This window comes from Heterodontus francisci, chromosome 7 (assembly GCF_036365525.1).
Source record: "Heterodontus francisci isolate sHetFra1 chromosome 7, sHetFra1.hap1, whole genome shotgun sequence".
Classification (NCBI taxonomy): Eukaryota; Metazoa; Chordata; class Chondrichthyes; order Heterodontiformes; family Heterodontidae; genus Heterodontus; species Heterodontus francisci.
In genome coordinates, this window is record NC_090377.1 from 1,239,113 (window position 1) to 1,259,745 (window position 20,633).

General features: G+C 48.8%; 1 protein-coding gene across 1 annotated transcript in view; it reads right to left on the reverse strand.

The window, feature by feature from the left end:
• The window catches only part of retreg2 (reticulophagy regulator family member 2), a 109,753-nt gene extending 100,421 nt beyond the window's left edge, over window positions 1–9,332 (reverse strand). The window contains exon 1 of the mRNA XM_068034695.1: window positions 9,158–9,332. Coding sequence (XP_067890796.1) covers window positions 9,158–9,237 — 80 coding nt within the window. The 5' untranslated portion in view covers window positions 9,238–9,332. The remainder of the gene's footprint in view (window positions 1–9,157) is intronic.
• Window positions 9,333–20,633: the final 11,301 nt, after the last annotated feature.

A 20,633-nucleotide genomic window follows, 5' to 3' on the forward strand; every position in this document is an offset into this window, starting at 1 on the left:
ACATCCACCGGTTCCCCTTTATCCACAGCACATGTAACTCCCTCAAAGAACTCCAATAAATTGGTTAAACATGATTTCCCTTTCACAAAACCATGTTGACTCTGCCAGATTACCTTGAATTTTTCTAAATGCCCTGCTATAACATCTGTAATAATAGCTTCTAACATTTTCCCGAATACAGATGTTAAGCTAACTGGCCTGTAGTTTCCTGCTTTCTGTCTCCCGCCCTTTTTGAACAAAGGAGTTACATTCACTATTTTCCAATCTAACGGAACCTTCCCCGAATCTATCTAAGAAATTTTGGAAAATAAAAACTAACGCATCAACTATCTCACCATCCACTTCTTTTAACACCCTAGGATGAAGTCCATCAGGACACGGGGACTTGTCAGCCCTCAGCTCCAACAATTTGTTCAGTACCACTTCCCTGGTGATGGTAATTTTCTTGAGTTCCTCCCTCCCTTCCATTTCCTGACTGACAGCTAATACTGGGATGTTACTTGTATCCTCAATAGTGAAGACCGATGCAAAATATCTGTTCAGTTCATCTGCCATCTCCTTATTATCCAATATTCATTCCCCAGACTCACTTTCTATAGGACTAAAGCTCACTTTCTTAACTCGTTTTTTAAATATCTATAGAAACTCTTACGATCTTTCTTTATATTTCTAGCTAGCTTTCTAATTTTTTCTCCAATTTTACCTTCCTTATCAATCTTTTAGTCATTCTTTGCTGTTTTTTCTGTCCAATCTTCTGACCTGCCTCCCATCTTTGTGCAATTATAGGCTTTTTCTTCAGGTTTGATACTATCTTTAACTGTTTGAGTTAACCATGGATGGTGGGTCCCACTCTTGGAATTTTCCTTTCTCGTTGAAATGTATCTATTCAGTGTATTCTGAAATATCCCCTTAAATGCCACTGCATCTCTATTGACCTGTCCCTTAACCTGATTTGCCAATTCACTTTAGCTAGCTCTGCTTTCATGCCCTCATAAATGCTCTTATTTAAGTTTAAAATACTAGTCTTGGAACCACTCTTCTCTCCCTCAAACTGAATGTAAAATTCAATCGCAGAAACAGAAAATAGGAGGACATTCGGCCCTTCGAGCCTCCTCTATCAGTCATTACGCTCATGGCTAATCATCCAACTCAGTAACCTGTCCTCGCTTTCGCCTCATACCCTTTGATCCCTTTAAACCCAACAGCTATATCTAACTCCTTCTTGAAAACATACAATGTTTTGGCCTTAACTACTTCCTGTGGTAGCAAATTCCACAGGTTCACCACTCTCCGGGTGAAGAATATTATGACCGCTGCTACCTAGGGGCGCCTTAACAATGAGGTCATTAATTAATCCTATCTCTTTGCACAATACTAGCACTAGTATAGCCTGCTCTCTGGTTGGCTCCAGAATGTATTGTTCCAAGAAATTATCCCGAAAACATTCTATGCACTCCTTATCTAGGCTACCTCTGCCCATCTGATTTTTCCAGTCTATATGTGGCTAAAATCCACCATAATTATCGCTGTACCTTTCTGACAAGCTGCCATTATTTCCTCCTTTATACCCCATCCCACAGTGTGGTTAATGTTAGGTGACCTGTACACCACTCCCACAAGTGACTTCTTGCATTTATGTATTCTTATCTCTACCCAAACTGCTTCTACATCCTGGTTTCCTGAACTTGGGTCATCCCTCTCTATTGCGTTAATACCATCATTAATTAACAGAGCTACCCCTCCACCTTTTCCAAGCTTCCTGTCCTTTCTAAATGCCATGTACCCTTCAATATTCAGGTCCCAATCTCTGTCATCCTGCAGCCATGTCTCTGTAATGGCTATCAGATCGTGCTTATTTATTTCTATTTCCGCTCTCAGTTCATCTGCTTTGTTTTGAATGCTAAATGCATTCAGATACAGAACCTTTAGTTGTGTCCTTTTATTATTTTTGTAACCTCTAGCCTTATCTGTTGATTTATTTGTAGATTTGTACGCTCTGTCCCTTCCTGTCACAGCCTATCATTTCCCATATTAATACCTTTCTCTCTTGCCTTGTCTCTACTCCTCGATTTACCATATCTTGCCAAATTTGATCCCTTGCCCCCACTATTCAGTTTAAAACCCTCTCTGCTTCCCTTGTTATGCGGCTCGCTAGGAAACCGGTCCCAGCACGGTTCAGGTATAGACCATCCCAACGATACTGCCACCACTTCCCCCAGTACTGGTGCCAGTGCCCCACGAACCGGAAACCACTTCTACCACAACAGTCTTAGAGCCACGAATTACTTTCTCTAATCTTATTTTCCCTATGCCAATTTGCATGTGGCTCAGGTAATAATCCAGAGATTATTACCTTTGAGGTTCTGCTTCTTAATTTGATGCCTAGTTCCTCACACTGACTACGCAGAACGTTTTTCCTTGTCCTGCCTATGTCATTGGTACCTACATGGACCACGATGACTGGATCCTCCCCCTCCCACTCTAAGTTCCTCTCCAGCCCTGAGCAGATGTCCTGAACCCTGGCACCGGGCAGACAACACAGCCGTCTGGACTCTCGCTCTTTGCCGCAGAGAACTGTGTCAATCCCCCTAACTATACTGTCCCCTGCTACCACTACATTCCTTTTTTCTCCCTATACTTGAATGGCTTCCTGTACCATGGTGAGGTTACTCATCCATTTTCAGATTGGAGGACAGTATACAGTGTGTTCCCCAGGGGTCGGTATCAGGTCCACTACTCTTTTTGACTGACATTAATGTTTGAAGGTCCAGGGCAAGTTGAGAAGTCTCTTTTTTAAAAACAAAAGCATATAGGATCCTTGGTTTTATTAATAGAGCATTAGCGTACAACAAGGAAGTTATTGCTGAACCTTTATAAATCACTCGTTAGGCCACTGGACATAATTTCAAAATTTTTTGACGAGACAAAATTCAGAAATGTAGACAACGACGAGGAGGATAGATACAGACTTCAGGGGGACACAGCAAATAATTAAATCCAATAAATCCTGCAAAATTTGACAATAAAGCAAAAGGAGGAGATAAAACCTTGGTCAAAGGTGGTTTCAAGGAACATCTTAAAGGAGAAAACTGAGGTACAGAGGCAGAGAAGGTTAGGAAGGGAATTTCACAGCTTAGGACACAGGCAATTGATGCGGCCACCAATAATTAAAATCAGGGATCCTCAAGAGGCCAGAATTACAGAATCTTTGTTGCATCCCCATTAAAGCAAAGTATAACCTTCCTTGGGTAAGGGGACAAAACCTGTACACAGATCTCTGCAGGGTTTTCAATTAATTGAAGTCCCTCATCCCTGGAACCTTTCTAGTAAATCTCCTCCGCAGCCTCTCCAAGGCCTTGGCATCCTTCCTAAAGTGTGGAGCCCAGAATTGAACACAATCCTCCAGCTGGGGCTGAATTCTACCAACAAAAATAATAATCGGCCTTTTTATTCTTCCTACCAAAGTGGATGACCTCACACTTTCCCACATTGAACTCCATCTGCCAAGTTTTTGCACACTCACATAACCTATCTATATCCCTTTGCAGATTCTTTGTGTCATCACATGCCTTCCCATGAATATGAAAGAGATCATTCTAGAACTATATAAATCAATGGTCAGGCCTCAGCTGGAGTATTGTGGACAATTCTGGGCATCACACTATCAAAAATGTAAAGACTTTAGAAAGGGTACAGTGGTTTACCAGGATGTTGAGGGGTCAGGGAATTCAGATACGAGGAGAGGTTAGAAAAGATGAAAACAAAAAAAGAGGATGTATGATGCATACCAGGTGAATTCTTCAAGTAAGAACCAGGCCAAATACAATAAGTTGAGAGGTGGAAAGGAAAATAAGATTGGCAAAGAGAGAATATGAATAGAATTGCAGTTAACATAAAAGGGAACCCAAAAAACCACTACCAGCTGTTCTCATTAGCTGATGGTACAAGGAATAGGGGGACACAGATTTAAGGCAAGAAATGCAGTGCAGATGTGAGGAAAAACCTTTCACGTAGTAAGTGGTAATGACCTGGAAAACTCTACTTACAAGGGTGGTAGAAGTGGAAATGACGAATGATTTCAAAAGGAAACTGAGGGAACTTGAGGGAAATAGATTTGCAGAGCTACAGGGATAGAGCAGGGGAATGGGACTAACTGACCTGCCCTAGAGAGCCAGCATGGACTCAATGGGCTGAATGGCCACTTCTTGTGCTGTAATGACTGATTCTATAAGTTCGGATTGTTCTCCTTGAAATAGAGGTGAAGAGATGACCTAATCGAGGTTTTCCGGACATCGAGAGGTGTTGATACAGTAGACAGAAAAACTATTCCCTCTGGCGAGTGAGACAATAACCAAAGATCGTAGATTTAAAATCATTGGTTAAAGATCTAGAGGGGAGAGGAGGAGAATTTTCCCCCTCACTGAAAGGATGTTTCCCCTTGTGGGAAAGACTAGAACTAGGGGACACATTTTAAAAATAAGGGGTCATCCATTTAACATGGAGAGGTGAAATTTTATCTCAGGGTTGAGTCTTTGGAACACTCTTCCCTAGAGAGTGGTGGAGGCAGGGTCATTGAATATTTTTAAGGCAGAGGTAGATAAATTCTTGACTAACAAGGGAGTCAAAGGGGATTGGGGGTGGGGGGGGCGTAGGCGGGAAAGTGGAGTTGAGGCCACCATTAGACCAGCTATGGTCTTATTAAATAGCGGAGCAGGCACGAAGGGGATGAATGGCCTACTGCTGCTCCTAATTTGTATATCCGTACATATGTTCACATGAGTTGCTGGGATCTGAAACACAAGCTGAAGAGGAGGCGGAAGCTGATTCCATAAATAAAAGGGAGTTGGACAGGTATTTCAGGATGAGGAATTTAGAGTTATGGACTAAAAGCAGGGGCGTGGGACAAAACATGACTGCTTTTTCAAAGAGACAGCACAGGCATGACAGACAAATGACCTTCCTCTGTGCTTTATGTTTCTATGACTCAAAAACTTTTATTTATTAGCCCACAATTTTCCAAATGCCAATTAATTTTGTCCCAGATTATTGTCTCAAAGTTTCCCCAACGCTGACATTAGCCTGCTGGGTTCATCCCTCTCTCCAAGGCTATAACATCTTCAGTCCTCCAGCCTCTGGCACCACTCCCTATCCAATGAAGATTGTTGCCAAAGCAATTCCCAATTCCCACCCCTACTTCACTCAGTAGCCTAGGATGCATCCCATCCAGACCAAAGGTACATGGGGTATTAAGAAAGGTGCGAAATAGAGAGAGAAACAGGAAATTATAGACCTGTGTGTTTTGATCTATAAGGGAGTCAAGGGTTATACAGGGCAGGCATGAAAGTGAAGGCCAGTCAGATCAGCTATGATCTTATTGAATGGCAGAGCAAGCTCGAGGGTCTGAATGGCCTACTCCTGCTCCTATTTCTTACGATCTAACATCTGTAGCAGGGAAATCGTTGGAATCTATAAGTAAGGCCAGAGTAACTGAGCCAACTTGAATTTATAAAGGGTAAGTCAAAGAAAGTAACTAAAATAGAAAACAGAGAATGTCTATGGATGCAGTTAATGTGAAGGCATTCGATAAAGTTCCACATAAGAGACTAAGCTAAAGTTAAAACTCATGGGATTGAGGGCAAATTATTAACCTGGTTAGGAGATTGTTTAGGTGATAGAACACAGAGAGTAGGGATAGTGGCCAAGGGCATAGATTTAAAGTGACTGGGAGAAAAATTAGAGGGGAGATAGGGAAAAAAAATTTCACCAGAGGATGAGCAAACTTGCAGCTCATGGAGTGACAGGAAAGAAAGTAGTGATGTTTTTGGGGCTGGAGGAAGGTTTGTAGTGGAGTTCCCCAGGGATCAGCGTTTGGACCCTTGCTTTTCCTGATATATATTAATGACCTAGACCTTGGTGTACAGGGCACAATTTCAAAGTTTACAGATGATACAAAACTTGGAAGCATTGTGAACTGTGAGGAGGATAGTGTAGAACTTCAAAAGGACATAGACAAGTTGGTGGAATGGGCAGACAGGTGACAGATGAAGTTCAAAGAACAAAGAACAGTACAGCACAGGAACAGGCCATTCGGCCCTCCAAGCCTGCGCCGATCTTGATGCCTGCCTAAACTAAAACCTTCTGCACTTCCGGGGACCGTATCCCTCTATTCCCATCCTATTCATGTATTTGTCAAGATGCCTCTTAAACGTCGCTATCGTACCTGCTTCCACCACCTCCCCTGGCAGCAAGTTCCAGGCACTCACCACCCTCTGTGTAAAGAACTTGCCTCGTACATCCCCTCTAAACTTTGCCCCTCTCAGCTTAAACCTATGTCCCCTAGTAACTGACTCTTCCACCCTGGGAAAAAGCTTCTGACAATCCACTCTGTCCATGCCGCTTATAACTTTGTAAACCTCTATCATGTCGCCCCTCCACCTCCGTCGTTCCAGTGAAAACAATCCGAGTTTATCCAACCTCTCCTCATAGCTAATGCCCTCCAGACCAGGCAACATCCTGGTAAACCTCTTCTGTACCCTCTCCAAAGCCTCCACGTCCTTCTGGTAGTGTGGCGACCAGAATTGCACGCAATATTCTAAGTGTGGCCTAACTAAAGTTCTGTACAGCTGCAGCATGACTTAACAATTTTTATACTCTATGCCCCGACCGATGAAGGCAAGCATGCCGTATGCCTTATTGACTACCTTATCCACCTGCGTTACCACCTTCAGTGACCTGTGGACCTGTACGCCCAGATCTCTCTGCCTGTCAATACTCCTAAGGGTTCTGCCATTTACTGTATACTTCCCACCTGCATTCGACCTTCCAAAATGCATTACCTCACATTTGTCCGGATTAAACTCCATCTGCCATTTCTCCACCCAAGTCTCCAACCGATCTATATCCTGCTGTATCCTCTGACAATCATCACTGTCCGCAACTCCACCAACCTTTGTGTCGTCCGCAAACTTACTAATCAGACCAGCTACATTTTCCTCCAAATCACTTATATGTACTACAAAGAGCAAAGGTCCCAGCACAGATCCCTGCGGAACACCACTAGTCACATCCCTCCATTCAGAAAAGCACCCTTCCACTGCTACCCTCTGTCTTCTATGACTGAGCCAGTTCTGTATCCATCTTGCCAGCTCACCTCTGATCCCGTGTGACTTCACCTTTTGTACCAGTCTGCCATGCGGGACCTTGTCAAAGGCTTTACTGAAGTCCATATAGATAACATCCACTGCCCTTCCTTCATCAATCATCTTCGTCACTTCCTCAAAAAACTCAATCAAGTTAGTGAGACACGACCTCCCCTTCACAAAGCCATGCTGCCTCTTGCTAATAAGTTCGTTTGTTTCCAAATGGGAGTAAATCCTGTCCCTAAGAATCCTCTCCAATAATTTCCCTACCACTGATGTAAGGCTCACCGGCCTATAATTTCCTGGATTATCCTTGCTACCCTTCTTAAACAAAGGAACAACATTGGCTATTCTCCAGTCCTCTGGGACCTCACCTGTAGCCAATGAGGATGCAAAGATTTCTGTCAAGGCCCCAGCAATTTCTTCCATTGCCTCCCTCAGTATTCTAGGGTAGATCCCATCAGGCCCTGGGGACATATCTACCTTAATGTTTTTCAAGACACCCAACACCACCTCCTTTTCGATAATGAGATGACTGAGACTATCTACACTCCCTTCCCTCGGCTCATCATCCACCAAGTCCTTCTCTTTGGTGAATACTGATGCAAAGTCCTCATTTAGTACCTCGCCAATTTCCTCTGGCTCCACACACAGATTCCCTTCTCTGTCCTTGAGTGGGCCAATCCTTTCCCTAGTTACCCTCTTGCTCTTTATATACATATAAAAAGCCTTGGAATTTTCCTTAATCCTGTTTGCCAATGACTTTTCATGACCCCTTTTAGCCTTCCTGATTCCTTGCTTAAGTTCCTTCCTACTGTCTATATATTCAATGCAGAGAAATGTGCAGTGATTCATTTCGGTAGGAATAACATGGAGAGACAATATAGAATAAGGGGTACAATTCTAAATGGGGTGCAGGAGCAGAGGAACATGGGTGTATTTGTGCATAAGTCATTGAAGGTGACAGGACAGGTTGAGAGAGCGGTTAATAAAGCATACAGTATCCTGGGCTTTATTAATAGGGCCATAGAGTACAAGAGTAAGGAAGTTATGTTGAACATGTGCAAGACACTAGTTCAGCCTCAGCTGGAGTATTGCATCCAGTTCTGGGCACCGCACTTTAGGAAAGACGTGAGGGCATTGAAGAGAGTACAGAAAAGATTCATGAGAATGGTTCCAGGGATGAGGAATTTCAGTTATGAAGATAGATTGGAGAAGTTAAGACTGTTTTCCTTGAAGAGGAGAAAGCGGAGAGGTGATTTGATAGAGGTATTCAAAATCATGAGGGGTCTGGACAGAGTTGAGAGAGAGAAACTGTTCCCACTCGTGAAAGGATCGACAACGAGGGCACAGATTTAAAGTATTTGGCAAAGGAAGCAAAAGTGATATGAGGAAAAACTTTTTCACGCAGCGAGTGGTTAAGGTCTGGAATGCACTGCCTGAGAACGTGGTGGAGGCAGATCCAACTGAAGCATTCAAAAGGGAATTAGACAGTTATATGAAAAGGAAGAATGCGCAGGGTTACGGGGAGAAGGTAGGGGAGTGGAACTGAGGGAATTGCTCTTTCAGAGAGCCAGTGTGGACACGCTGGGCCGAATGGCCTCCTTCTGTGCTATAACATTTCTGTGATTCTCACAGTGGTTGGGGTCGGTATTCATTGCCTGAAAGGGTATTGAGGCAGAAACCTGCAACTCATTTCAATGGCATCTGGATAAACACCTCAAGTGCTGTAATCTACAGGGTTACAGACCAAATGCTGGAAAGTGGCATTACGCTGAGTGGTTTGATTTTTGGCCAGCACAAACACGATGGGCCAAGTGGCCTCTTTCTGTGCCATAAACTATGATTCTATGTGTGGTCCACAGGAGGAGCAGCCACTCGGCTCCTGCAGGCTGATCAGGACTTCACCAGAATCAGTGCTGGAGCCTCAACTCTTCACATTTACTGCACTGGATAGAATATAAATGTGAACTTGAACATTCCTGCCCACACACACCAACTCTCCATACAGACTTTACCAGAACAGGCCGCTGAGGCCCAGCAGCATCAGGCCGCTCTGCGCCGGCCGCTCCCACACCAACAGGCTCTGCAGGTACATCAGGCCGGGCTCACACCGGCCCAGCAGCCGCCGCAACCGCTCCTCAGCCCGCCGGAGATCACCGTCATCCTCAAGGCCCAGATCACCCGGAGCCGGAGCCTCTCCCCCCGCTCCCTCTCCCCCCGGCCCCGGCCCCTCTCCCCCTGGTCCCCCCGCTCCCTCTCCCCCCGCTCCCTCTCCCCCCGCTCCCGCTCCCTCTCCCCCCGGCCCCTCTCCCCCTGGTCCCCCCGCTCCCTCTCCCCCCGGCCCCGGCCCCGGCCCCTCTCCCCCTGGTCCCCCCGCTCCCTCTCCCCCCGGCCCCTCTCCCCCTGGTCCCCCCGCTCCCTCTCCCCCCGGCCCCGGCCCCGGCCCCTCTCCCCCTGGTCCCCCCGCTCCCTCTCCCCCCGGCCCCGCTCCCTCTCCCCCTCCCCCCGGCCCCGGCCCCTCTCCCCCCGGTCCCACTGTGTCTCCCTCAGCCGCTGCCATGTTTTGTTGTTGCTAATGCGTCACTGTTCGGAAGTTCACCTCACTTCCGCGATGTGCAGAGAACCGTCAGCGGGTGTCATAGCAACAAACCCCGCCCATATGCTCCAAACCCCGCCCGCCTGCTCCAAACCCCGCCCATATGCTCCAAACCCCGCCCGCCTGCTCCAAACCCCGCCCGCCTGCTCCAAACCCCGCCCATATGCTCCAAACCACGCCCATATGCTCCAAACCCCGCCCGCCTGCTCCAAACCCCGCCCATATGCTCCAAACCCCGCCCACCTTTTTTTATTCATACGGGGATGTGGGCGTCGCTGCATTTATTCCCATTGAGAAGAAGGTGCTGAGCTGCCAATTTGAACCACAGCAACAACTACCCGTGGAATCTCCCTGCTCAGCATAGTGGGGAAAGTCTTTGCTCGAGTCGCTCTGAACAGGCTCCAGAAGCTGGCCGAGCGCGTCTACCCTGAGGCACAATGTGGCTTTCGTGCAGAGAGATCGACCGTTGACATGCTGTTCTCCCTTTGTCAGATACAGGAGAAATGCCGCGAACAACAGATGCCCCTCTACATTGCTTTCATTGATCTCACCAAAGCCTTTGACCTCGTCAACAGACGTGGTCTCTTCAGACTACTAGAAAAGATCGGATGTCCACCAAAGCTACTAAGTATCATCACCTCATTCCATGTCAATATGAAAGGCACAATTCAACATGGTGGCTCCTCATCAGAGCCCTTTCCTATCCTGAGTGGCGTGAAACAGGGCTGTGTTCTCGCACCTACACTGTTTGGGATCTTCTCCCTGCTCCTTTCACATGCATTCAAGTCTTCAGAAGAAGAAATTTTCCTCCACACAAGATCAGGGGGCAGGTTGTTCAACCTTGCCCGTCTAAGAGCGAAGACCAAAGTACGGAAAGTACTCATCAGGGAACTCCGCTTTGCTGACAATGCTGCTTTAACATCTCACACTGAAGAGTGTCTGCAGAAACTCATCGACAGGATTGCGGCTGCCTGCAACGAATTTGGCCTAACCAACAGCCTCAAGAAAACGAACATCATGGGGCAGGACGTCAAAAATGCTCCATCCATCAATATCGGTGACCACGCTCTGGAAGTGGTTCAAGAGTTCACCTACCTAGGCTCAACTATCACCAGTAACCTGTCTCTCGATGCAGAAATCAACAAGCGCATGGGAAAGGCTTCCATTGCTATGTCCAGACTGGCCAAGAGAGTGTGGGAAAATGGCGCACTGACACGGAACACAAAAGTCCGAGTGTATCAAGCCTGTGTCCTCAGTACCTTGCTCTATGGCAGCGAGGCCTGGACAACGTACGTCTGCCAAGAGCGACGTCTCAATTCAGTCCATCTTCGCTGCCTCCGGAGATTCCTTGGCATCAGGTGGCAGGACTGTATCTCCAACACAGAAGTCCTCGAGGCCGCCAACATCCCCAGCATAGACACACTACTGAGCCAGTGTCGCTTGAGATGGCTTGGCCTTGTGAGCCGCATGGAAGATGGCAGGATCCCCAAGGACACATTGTACAGCGTGCTCGTCACTTGTATCAGACCCACCGACCGTCCATGTCTCCGCTTTAAAGACATCTGCAAACGCGACATGAAGTCCTGTGACATTGATCACAAGTCGTGGGAGTCAGTTGCCAGCGATCGCCAGAGCTGGCGGGCAGCCATAAAGACGGGGCTAAAGTGTGGCGAGTCGAAGAGACTTAGCAGTTGGCAGGAAAAAAGACAGAAGCTAAAGGGGAAAGCCAACTGTGCAACAGCCCCGACAACCAATTTTATCTGCAGTACCTGTGGAAGAGTCTGTCACTCTAGAATTGGCCTTTATAGCCACACCAGGCGCTGCTCCACAAACCACTGACCACCTACAGGTGCTTACCCATTGTCTCTCGAGACAAGGAGGCCAAAGAAGAGAGAGAGTCATTGCCTGGCACTTGTATGACGCGAATATTACCTGCCATTTATCAGCCACGTCTTGTTGCATCTCTGCACAGACTGCTTCAGTATCTGAGGAGTCGTGAATGATGCTGAACATTGTGCAAACATCAACGAACATTCCCACATCTGACATTAGGATTGATGGAAGGTCATTGATGAAGCAACTGAAGATGGTTGAGCCTTGGACACTACCCTGAGGAACTCCTGCAGTGATGTCCTGGAGCTGAGATGATTCTTCTTCTTCTTTGGCCTCCTTGTCTCGAGAGACAATGGGTAAGCACCTGGAGGTGGTCAGTGGTTTGTGGAGCAGCGCCTGGTGTGGCTATAAAGGCCAATTCTAGAGTGATAGACTCTTCCACAGGTGCTGCAGAAAAATTTGTTTGTCGGGTTTGTTACACAGTTGGCTCTCCCCTTGCGCTTCTGTCTTTTTTCCTGCCAACTACTAAGTCTCTTCGACTCGCCACACTTTAGCCCCGCCTTTATGGCTGCCCGCCAGCTCTGGCGATCGCTGGTAACTGACTCCCACGACTTGTGATCAATGTCACAGGACTTCATATCGCGTTTGCAGACGTCTTTAAAGCAGAGACATGGACGGCCAGTGGGTCTGATACCAGTGGCGAGCTCGCTGTACAATGTGTCTTTGGGAATTCTGCCATCTTCCATGCGGCTCACATGGCCAAGCCATCTCAAGCGCCGCTGACTCAGTAGTGTGTACAAGCTGGGGATGTTGGCCGCCTCGAGGACTTCTGTGTTGGAGATACGGTCCTGCCACCTGATGCCAAGTATTCTCCGAAGGCAGCGAAGATGGAATGAATTGAGACGTCGCTCTTGGCTGACCTACGTTATCCAGGCCTCGCTGCCATAGAGCAAGGTACTGAGGACACAGGCCTGATACACTCGGACTTTTGTGTTCTGTGTCAGTGCGCCATTTTCCCACACTCTCTTGGCCAGTCTGGACATAGCAGTGGAAGCCTTTCCCATGCGCTTGTTGATTTCTGCATCGAGAGACAGGTTACTGGTGATAGTTGAGCCGAGGTAGGTGAACTCTTGAACCACTTCCAGAGCGTGGTCGCCGATATTGATGGATGAAGCATTTCTGACGTCCTGCCCCATGATGTTCGTTTTCTTGAGGCTGATGGTTAGGCCAAATTCATTGCAGACAGCTGCAAACCTGTCGATGAGACTCTGCAGACACTCTTCACTGTGAGATGTTAAAGCAGCATCGTCAGCAAAGCGGAATTCCCTGATGAGGACTTTCCGTACTTTGGTCTTCGCTCTTAGACGGGCAAGGTTGAACAACCTGCCCGCTGATCTTCTGTGGAGGAAAATTCCTTCTTCTGAAGACTTGAATGCATGTGGGAGCAGCAGGGAGAAGAAAATCCCAAACAGTGTGGGTGCGAGAACACAGCCCTGTTTCACGCCACTCAGGATAGGAAAGGGGTCTGATGAGGCGCCGCTATGCTGAATTGTGCCTTTCATATTGTCATGGAATGAGGTGATGATACTTAGTAGCTTTGGTGGACATCCGATCTTTTCTAGTAGTCTGAAGAGACCACGTCTGCTGACGCGGTCAAAGACTTTGGTGAGATCAATGAAAGCAATGTAGAGGGGCATCTGTTGTTCGCGGCATTTCTCCTGTATCTGACGAAGGGAGAACAGCATGTCAACGGTCGATCTCTCTGCACGAAAGCCACATTGTGCCTCAGGGTAGACGCGCTCGGCCAGCTTCTGGAGCCTGTTTAAAGCGACTCGAGCGAAGACTTTCCCCACTATGCTGAGCAGGGAGATTCCACGGTAGTTGTTGCAGTCACCGCGGTCACCTTTGATTTTATAGAGGGTGATGATATTGGCATCGCGCATGGCCTGAAGTACTGCTCCCTTGTCCCAGCATTCATCTTCAACAATCACAACCATCTTCCTTTGCGCTAGGTATGACTCCAACCAGCAAAGCGTTTTCCCCCGATTCCCATTGACCTCAGTTTTGCTGCGCCTCCTTGATGCCATACTCTGTCAAATGCTGCCTTGATGTCAAGGGCAGTCACTCTCACCTCACCTCTTGAGTTCCGCTCTTTTGCTCATGTTTGAAACAAGGCTGTAATGAGGTCAGGAGCTGAGTGGTCCTGGCGGAACCCAAACTGAGCATCACTGAGCAGGTTATTGCTAAGCAAGTGCTGCTTGATAGCACTGTCGATGACACCTTCCATCACTTTACTGATGAAAGAGAGTAGACTGATGGGGCAGTAATTGGCTGGGTTGGAGTTGTCCTGCTTTTTGTGTACAGGACATACCTGGGCAATTTTCTACATTGCAGGGTAGATGCCAGTGTTGTAGCTGTACTGGACAGTCGGCGAGGGGCGCGGCAAGTTCTGGAGCACAGGTCTTCAGTACTATTGCCGGAATATTGTCAGGGCCCATAGCCTTTGCAGTATCCAGTGGCTTCAGTCGTTTCTTGATATCACGCGGAGTGAATCGAATTGGCTGAAGTCTGGCATCTGTGATGCTGGAGACTTCAGGAGGAGGCCGAGATGGATCATCAACTCGGCACTTCTGGCTAAAGATTGTTGCAAATGCTTCAGTCTTATTTTTGCACTGATCAAACAAAGAACAAAGAACAGTACAGCACAGGAACAGGCCATTCGGCCCTCCAAGCCTGCGCCGATCTTGATGTCTGCCTAAACTAAAACCTTCTGCACTTCCAGGGACCGTATCCCTCTATTCCCATCCTATTCATATATTTGTCAAGATGCCTCTTAATCGTCGCTATGGTACCTGCTTCCACCACCTCCCCCGGCAACAAGTTCCAGGCACTCACCACCCTCTGTGTAAAAAACTTGCCTCGCACATCCCCTCTAAACTTTGCCCCTCTCACCTTAAACCTATGTCCCCTAGTAACTGACTCTTCCACCCTGGGAAAAAGCTTCTGACTAACCACTCTGTCCATGCCGCTTATAACTTTGTAAACCTCTATCATGTCGCCCCTCCACCTCCGTCGTTCCAGTGAAAACAATCCGAGTTTATCCAACCTCTCCTCATAGCTAATGCTCTCCAGACCAGGCAACATCCTGGTAAACCTCTTCTATACCCTCTCCAAAGCCTCCACGTCCTTCTGGTAGTGTGGCGACCAGAATTGCACGCAATATTCTAAGTGTGGCCTAACTAAAGTTCTGTACAGCTGCAGCAGGACTTGCCTGTTTTTATACTCTATGCCCCGACCAATGAAGGCAAGCATGCCGTATGCCTTCTTGACTACCTTATCCACCTACGTTGCCACTTTCAGTGACCTGTGGACCTGTACGCCCAGATCTCTCTGCCTGTCAATACTACTAAGGGTTCTGCCATTTACTGTATACCTCCCACCTGCATTAGACCTTCCAAAATGCATTACCTCACATTTGTCCGAATTGAACTTCATCTGCCATTTCTCCGCCCAAGTCTCCAACCGATCTATATCCTGCTGTATCCTCTGACAATCCTCATCACTGTCCGCAACTCCACCAACCTTTGTGTCGTCCGCAACTTACTAATCAGACCAGCTACATTTTCCTCCAAATCATTTATATATACTACAAAGAGCAAAGGTCCCAGCACTGATCCCTGCGGAACACCACTAGTCACATCCCTCCATTCAGAAAAGCACCCTTCCACTGCTACCCTCTGTCTTCCATGACCGAGCCAGTTCTGTATCCATCTTGCCAGCTCCCCTCTGATCCCATGTGACTTCACCTTTTGTACCAGTCTGCCATGAGGGACCTTGTCAAAAGCTTTACTGAAGTCCATATAGATAACATCCACTGCCCTTCCTTCATCAATCATCTTTATCACTTCCTCAAAAAACTCAATCAAATTAGTGAGACATGACCTCCCCTTCACAAAACCATGCTGCCTCTCGCTAATAAGTCCATTTGTTTCCAAATGGGAGTAAATCCTGTCCCGAAGAATCCTCTCTAATAATTTCCCTAGCACTGACGTAAGGCTCACCGGCCTATAATTTCCTGGATTATCCTTGCTACCCTTCTGAAACAAAGGAACAATATTGGCTATTCTCCAGTCCTCTGGGACCTCACCTGTAGCCAATGAGGATGCAAAGATTTCTGTCAAGGCCCCAGGAATTTCTTCCCTTGCCACCCTCAGTATTCTGGGGTAGATCCCATCAGGCCCTGGGGACTTATCTACCTTAATGCTTTGCAAGACACCCAACACCTTCTTTTTGATAATGAGATGACTGAGACTATCTACGCTCCCTTCCCTAGGATCATCATCCACCAAGTCCTTCTCCTTGATGAATACTGATGCAAAGTACTCATTTAGTACCTCGCCCATTTCCTCTGGCTCCACGCATAGATTCCCATCTCTGTCCTTGAGTGGGCCAACCCTTTCCCTGGTTACCCTCTTGCTCTTTATATACGTATAAAAAGCCTTGGGATTTTCCTTAATCCTGTTTGCCAATGACTTCTCATAACCCCTTTTAGCCCTCCTGACTCCTGGCTTAAGTTCCTTCCTACTGTCTTTATATTCCTCAAGGGATTCGTCTGTTCCTAGCCTTCCAGCCCTTACAAATGCTTCCTTTTTCTTTTTGACGAGGCTCACAATATCCCGCGTTATCCAAGGTTCCCGAAACTTGCCAAACTTATCCTTCTTCCTCACAGGAACATGCTGGTCCTGGATTCTAATCAACTGATGTTTGAAAGACTCCCACATGTTAGATGTTGATTTACCCTCAAACAGCCTCCCCCAATCTAAATTCTTCAGTACCTGCCTAATATTGTTATAATTAGCCTTCCCCCAATTTGGCACCTTCACCCGAGGACTACTCTTATCCTTATCCACAAGTACCTTAAAACTTATGGAATTATGGTCACTGTTCCTGAAATGCTCCCCTACTGAAACTTTGACCACCTGGCCGGGCTCATTCCCCAATACCAGGTACAGTACGGCCCCATCCTTAGTTGGACTATCTACGTATTGTTTCAAGAAGCCCTCCTGGATGCTCCTTACAAATTCTGCCCCATCCAAGCACCTAGCACTAAGTGAGTCCCAGTCAATATAGGGGAAGTTAAAATCACCCACCACTACAACCCTGTTACCTTTACATCTTTCCAAAATCTGTCTACATATCTGCTCCTCTACCTCCCGCTGGCTGTTGGGAGGCCTGTAGTAAACCCCCAACATAGTGACTACACCCTTCCCATTCCTGAGCTCCACCCATATTGCCTCGCTGCATGACCCCTCCGAGGTGTACTCCCGCAGTACAGCTGTGATATTCTCCTTAACCAGTAATGCAACCCCTCCACCCGTTTTACATCCCCCTCTATCCCGCCTGAAGCTTCTAAATCCTGGAACATTTAGCTGCCAATCCTGTCCTTCCCTCAACCAAGTCTCTGTAATCGCAACAACGTCATAGTTCCAAGTACAAATCCAAGCTCTAAGTTCATCCGCCTTCCCTGTTATACTTCTCGCATTGAAACAAATGCACTTCAGACCACCAGTCCCGCTGTGCTCTGCAACATCTCCCTGCCTGCTCTTCCTCTTAGTCTTACTGGCCTTATTTACTAGTTCCCCTTCATTTATTTCACTTGCTGTCCTACTGCTCTGGTTCCCACCCCCCTGCCACACTAGTTTAAACCCTCCCGAGTGACGCTAGAAAACCTCGCAACCAGGATATTTGTGCCCTTCCAGTTTAGATGCAACCCGTCCTTCTTGTACAGGTCCCATCTGTCCCTGAAGAGATCCCAATGGTCCAGATATCTGAAACCCTCCCTTCTACACCAGCTGTTCAGCCACGTGTTTAGCTGCACTATCTTCCTATTTCTAGCCTCACTGACACGTGGCACATGGAGTAATCCCGAGATTACAACCCTAGAGGTCCTGTTTTTTAACTTTCCACCTAACTCCCTAAACTCCCCCTGCAGGACCTCATCACTCTTCCTGCCTATGTCGTTGGTACCGATGTGTACCACAACCTCTGGCTGTTCACCCTCCCCCTTCAGAATGCCCCCTGTCCGTTCAGAGACATCCTTGACCCTGGCACCAGGGAGGCAACATACCATCCTGGAGTCTCTTTCACGTCCACAGAAGCGCCTATCTGTGCCCCTGACTATAGAGTCCCCTATAACTATTGCTCTTCTGCGCTTTGTCCCTCCCTGCTGAACAACAGTGCCAGCCGTGGTGCCACTGCTCTGGCTGCTGCTGTTTTCCCCTGATAGGCCATCCCCCCCAACAGTATCCAAAACGGTATACTTGTTAGAGAAGGGGATAGCCACAGGGGATTCCTGCACTGACTGCCTGCCCCTTCTAGCGGTCACCCATCTATCTGCCTGCACCTTGGGTGTAACCACTTCTCTCAAACTCCTGTCTATGATGCTTTCTGCCACCTGCATGCTCCTAAGTGCATCCAGTTGCTGCTCCAACTGATCCATGCGGTCTGTGAGGAGCTGCAACTGGATACACTTCCTACAGATGTAGTTGTCCGGAACGCTGGAAGCGTCACGGACTTCCCACATCTCACAGGTGAAGCACTTCACCCCTCTGTCATTTCTCGCACTAATTAGTTAATTAATATAAAATAAATAAATACTTATTAAATCCTTACTAAATTGTTATAATTAACTATAGGGTCCCTCGTGCTAGATTTCTACAATAAATATTAAATGCAAACTAAATATAGTAATCTCCTCCCTCTGGTTTAGTTACTCTCCTTCTTAGTTAAATCGTGTTTTAATCAATTTTTATCAGTTTTATTTTTTAATTCGGTACAAATTCCCTACCAGCCAATCAGGTCACAGCTTTCCTGTGACGTCGCTTTTTCAGTTTTTTTTCCCCACCCAAGGTAACCGCTCTGGAAACTCCGCCCTCCGAGTCTGCTCCGAGAATCCCCGAGGTTAACTCCGCCCTCCGAGTCTGCTCCGAGAAGCCCCGAGGTTAACTCCGCCGTCCGAGTCTGCTCCGAGAATCCCCGAGGTTAATTCCGCCCTCCGAGTCTGCTCCGAGAATCCCCGAGGTTAACTCCGCCCTCCGAGTCTGCTCCGAGAATCCCCGAGGTTAACTCCGCCGTCCGAGTCTGCTCCGAGAATCCCCGAGGTTAACTCCGCCGTCCGAGTCTGCTCCGAGAATCCCCGAGGTTAACTCCGCCGTCCGAGTCTGCTCCGAGAATCCCCGAGGTTAACTCCGCCCTCCGAGTCTGCTCCGAGAATCCCCGAGGTTAACTCCGCCCTCCGAGTCTGCTCCGAGAATCCCCGAGGTTAACTCCGCCGTCCGAGTCTGCTCCGAGAATCCCCGAGGTTAACTCCGCCGTCCGAGTCTGCTCCGAGAATCCCCGAGGTTAACTCCGCCGTCCGAGTCTGCTCCGAGAATCCCCGAGGTTAACTCCGCCGTCCGAGTCTGCTCCGAGAATCCCCGAGGTTAACTCCGCCGTCCGAGTCTGCTCCGAGAATCCCCGAGGTTAACTCCGCCATCCGAGTCTGCTCCGAGAATCCCCGAGGTTAACTCCGCCGTCCGAGTCTGCTCCGAGAATCCCCGAGGTTAACTCCGCCCTCCGAGTCTTCTCCGAGAATCCCCGAGGTTAACTCCGCCGTCCGAGTCTGCTCCGAGAATCCCCGAGGTTAACTCCGCCCTCCGAGTCTGCTCCTAGAATCTCCGAGGTTAACTCCGCCGTCCGAGTCTGCTCCGAGAATCCCCGAGGTTAACTCCGCCCTCCGAGTCTGCTCCGAGAATCCCCGAGGTTAACTCCGCCCTCCGAGTCTGCTCCGAGAATCTCCGAGGTTAACTCCGCCGTCCGAGTCTGCTCCGAGAATCCCCGAGGTTAACTCCGCCCTCCGAGTCTGCTCCGAGAATCTCCGAGGTTAACTCCGCCGTCCGAGTCTGCTCCGAGAATCCCCGAGGTTAGCTCCGCCCTCCGAGTCTGCTCCGAGAATCCCCGAGGTTAACTCCGCCCTCCGAGTCTGCTCCGAGAATCCCCGAGGTTAACTCCGCCCTCCGAGTCTGCTCCGAGAATCCCCGAGGTTAACTCCGCCCTCCGAGTCTGCTCCGAGAATCCCCGAGGTTAACTCCGCCCTCCGAGTCTGCTCCGAGAATCCCCGAGGTTAACTCCGCCCTCCGAGTCTGCTCCGAGAATCTCCGAGGTTAACTCCGCCGTCCGAGTCTGCTCCGAGAATCCCCGAGGTTAACTCCGCCCTCCGAGTCTGCTCCGAGAATTCCCGAGGTTAACTCCGCCCTCCGAGTCTGCTCCGAGAATCCCCGAGGTTAACTCCGCCCTCCGAGTCTGCTCCGAGAATCCCCGAGGTTAACTCCGCCCTCCGAGTCTGATCCGAGAATCCCCGAGGTTAACTCCGCCCTCCGAGTCTGCTCCGAGAATCCCCGAGGTTAACTCCGCCCTCCGAGTCTGCACCGAGAATCCCCGAGGTTAACTCCGCCCTCCGAGTCTGCTCCGAGAATTCCCGAGGTTAACTCCGCCCTCCGAGTCTGCTCCGAGAATCCCCGAGGTTAACTCCGCCCTCCGAGTCTGCTCCGAGAATCCCCGAGGTTAACTCCGCCCTCCGAGTCTGCTCCGAGAATCCCCGAGGTTAACTCCGCCCTCCGAGTCTGCTCCGAGAATCCCCGAGGTTAACTCCGCCCTCCGAGTCTGCTCCGAGAATCCCCGAGGTTAACTCCGCCCTCCGAGTCTGCTCCGAGAATCCCCTAGGTTAGCTCCGCCCTCCGAGTCTGCTCCGAGAATCCCCGAGGTTAACTCCGCCCTCCGAGTCTACTCCGAGAATCCCCGAGGTTAACTCCGCCCTCCGAGTCTGCTCCGAGAATCCCCGAGGTTAACTCCGCCCTCCGAGTCTGCTCCGAGAATCCCCGAGGTTAACTCCGCCCTCCGAGTCTGCTCCGAGAATCCCCGAGGTTAACTCCGCCCTCCGAGTCTGCACCGAGAATCCCCGAGGTTAACTCCGCCCTCCGAGTCTGCTCCGAGAATCCCCGAGGTTAGCTCCGCCCTCCGAGTCT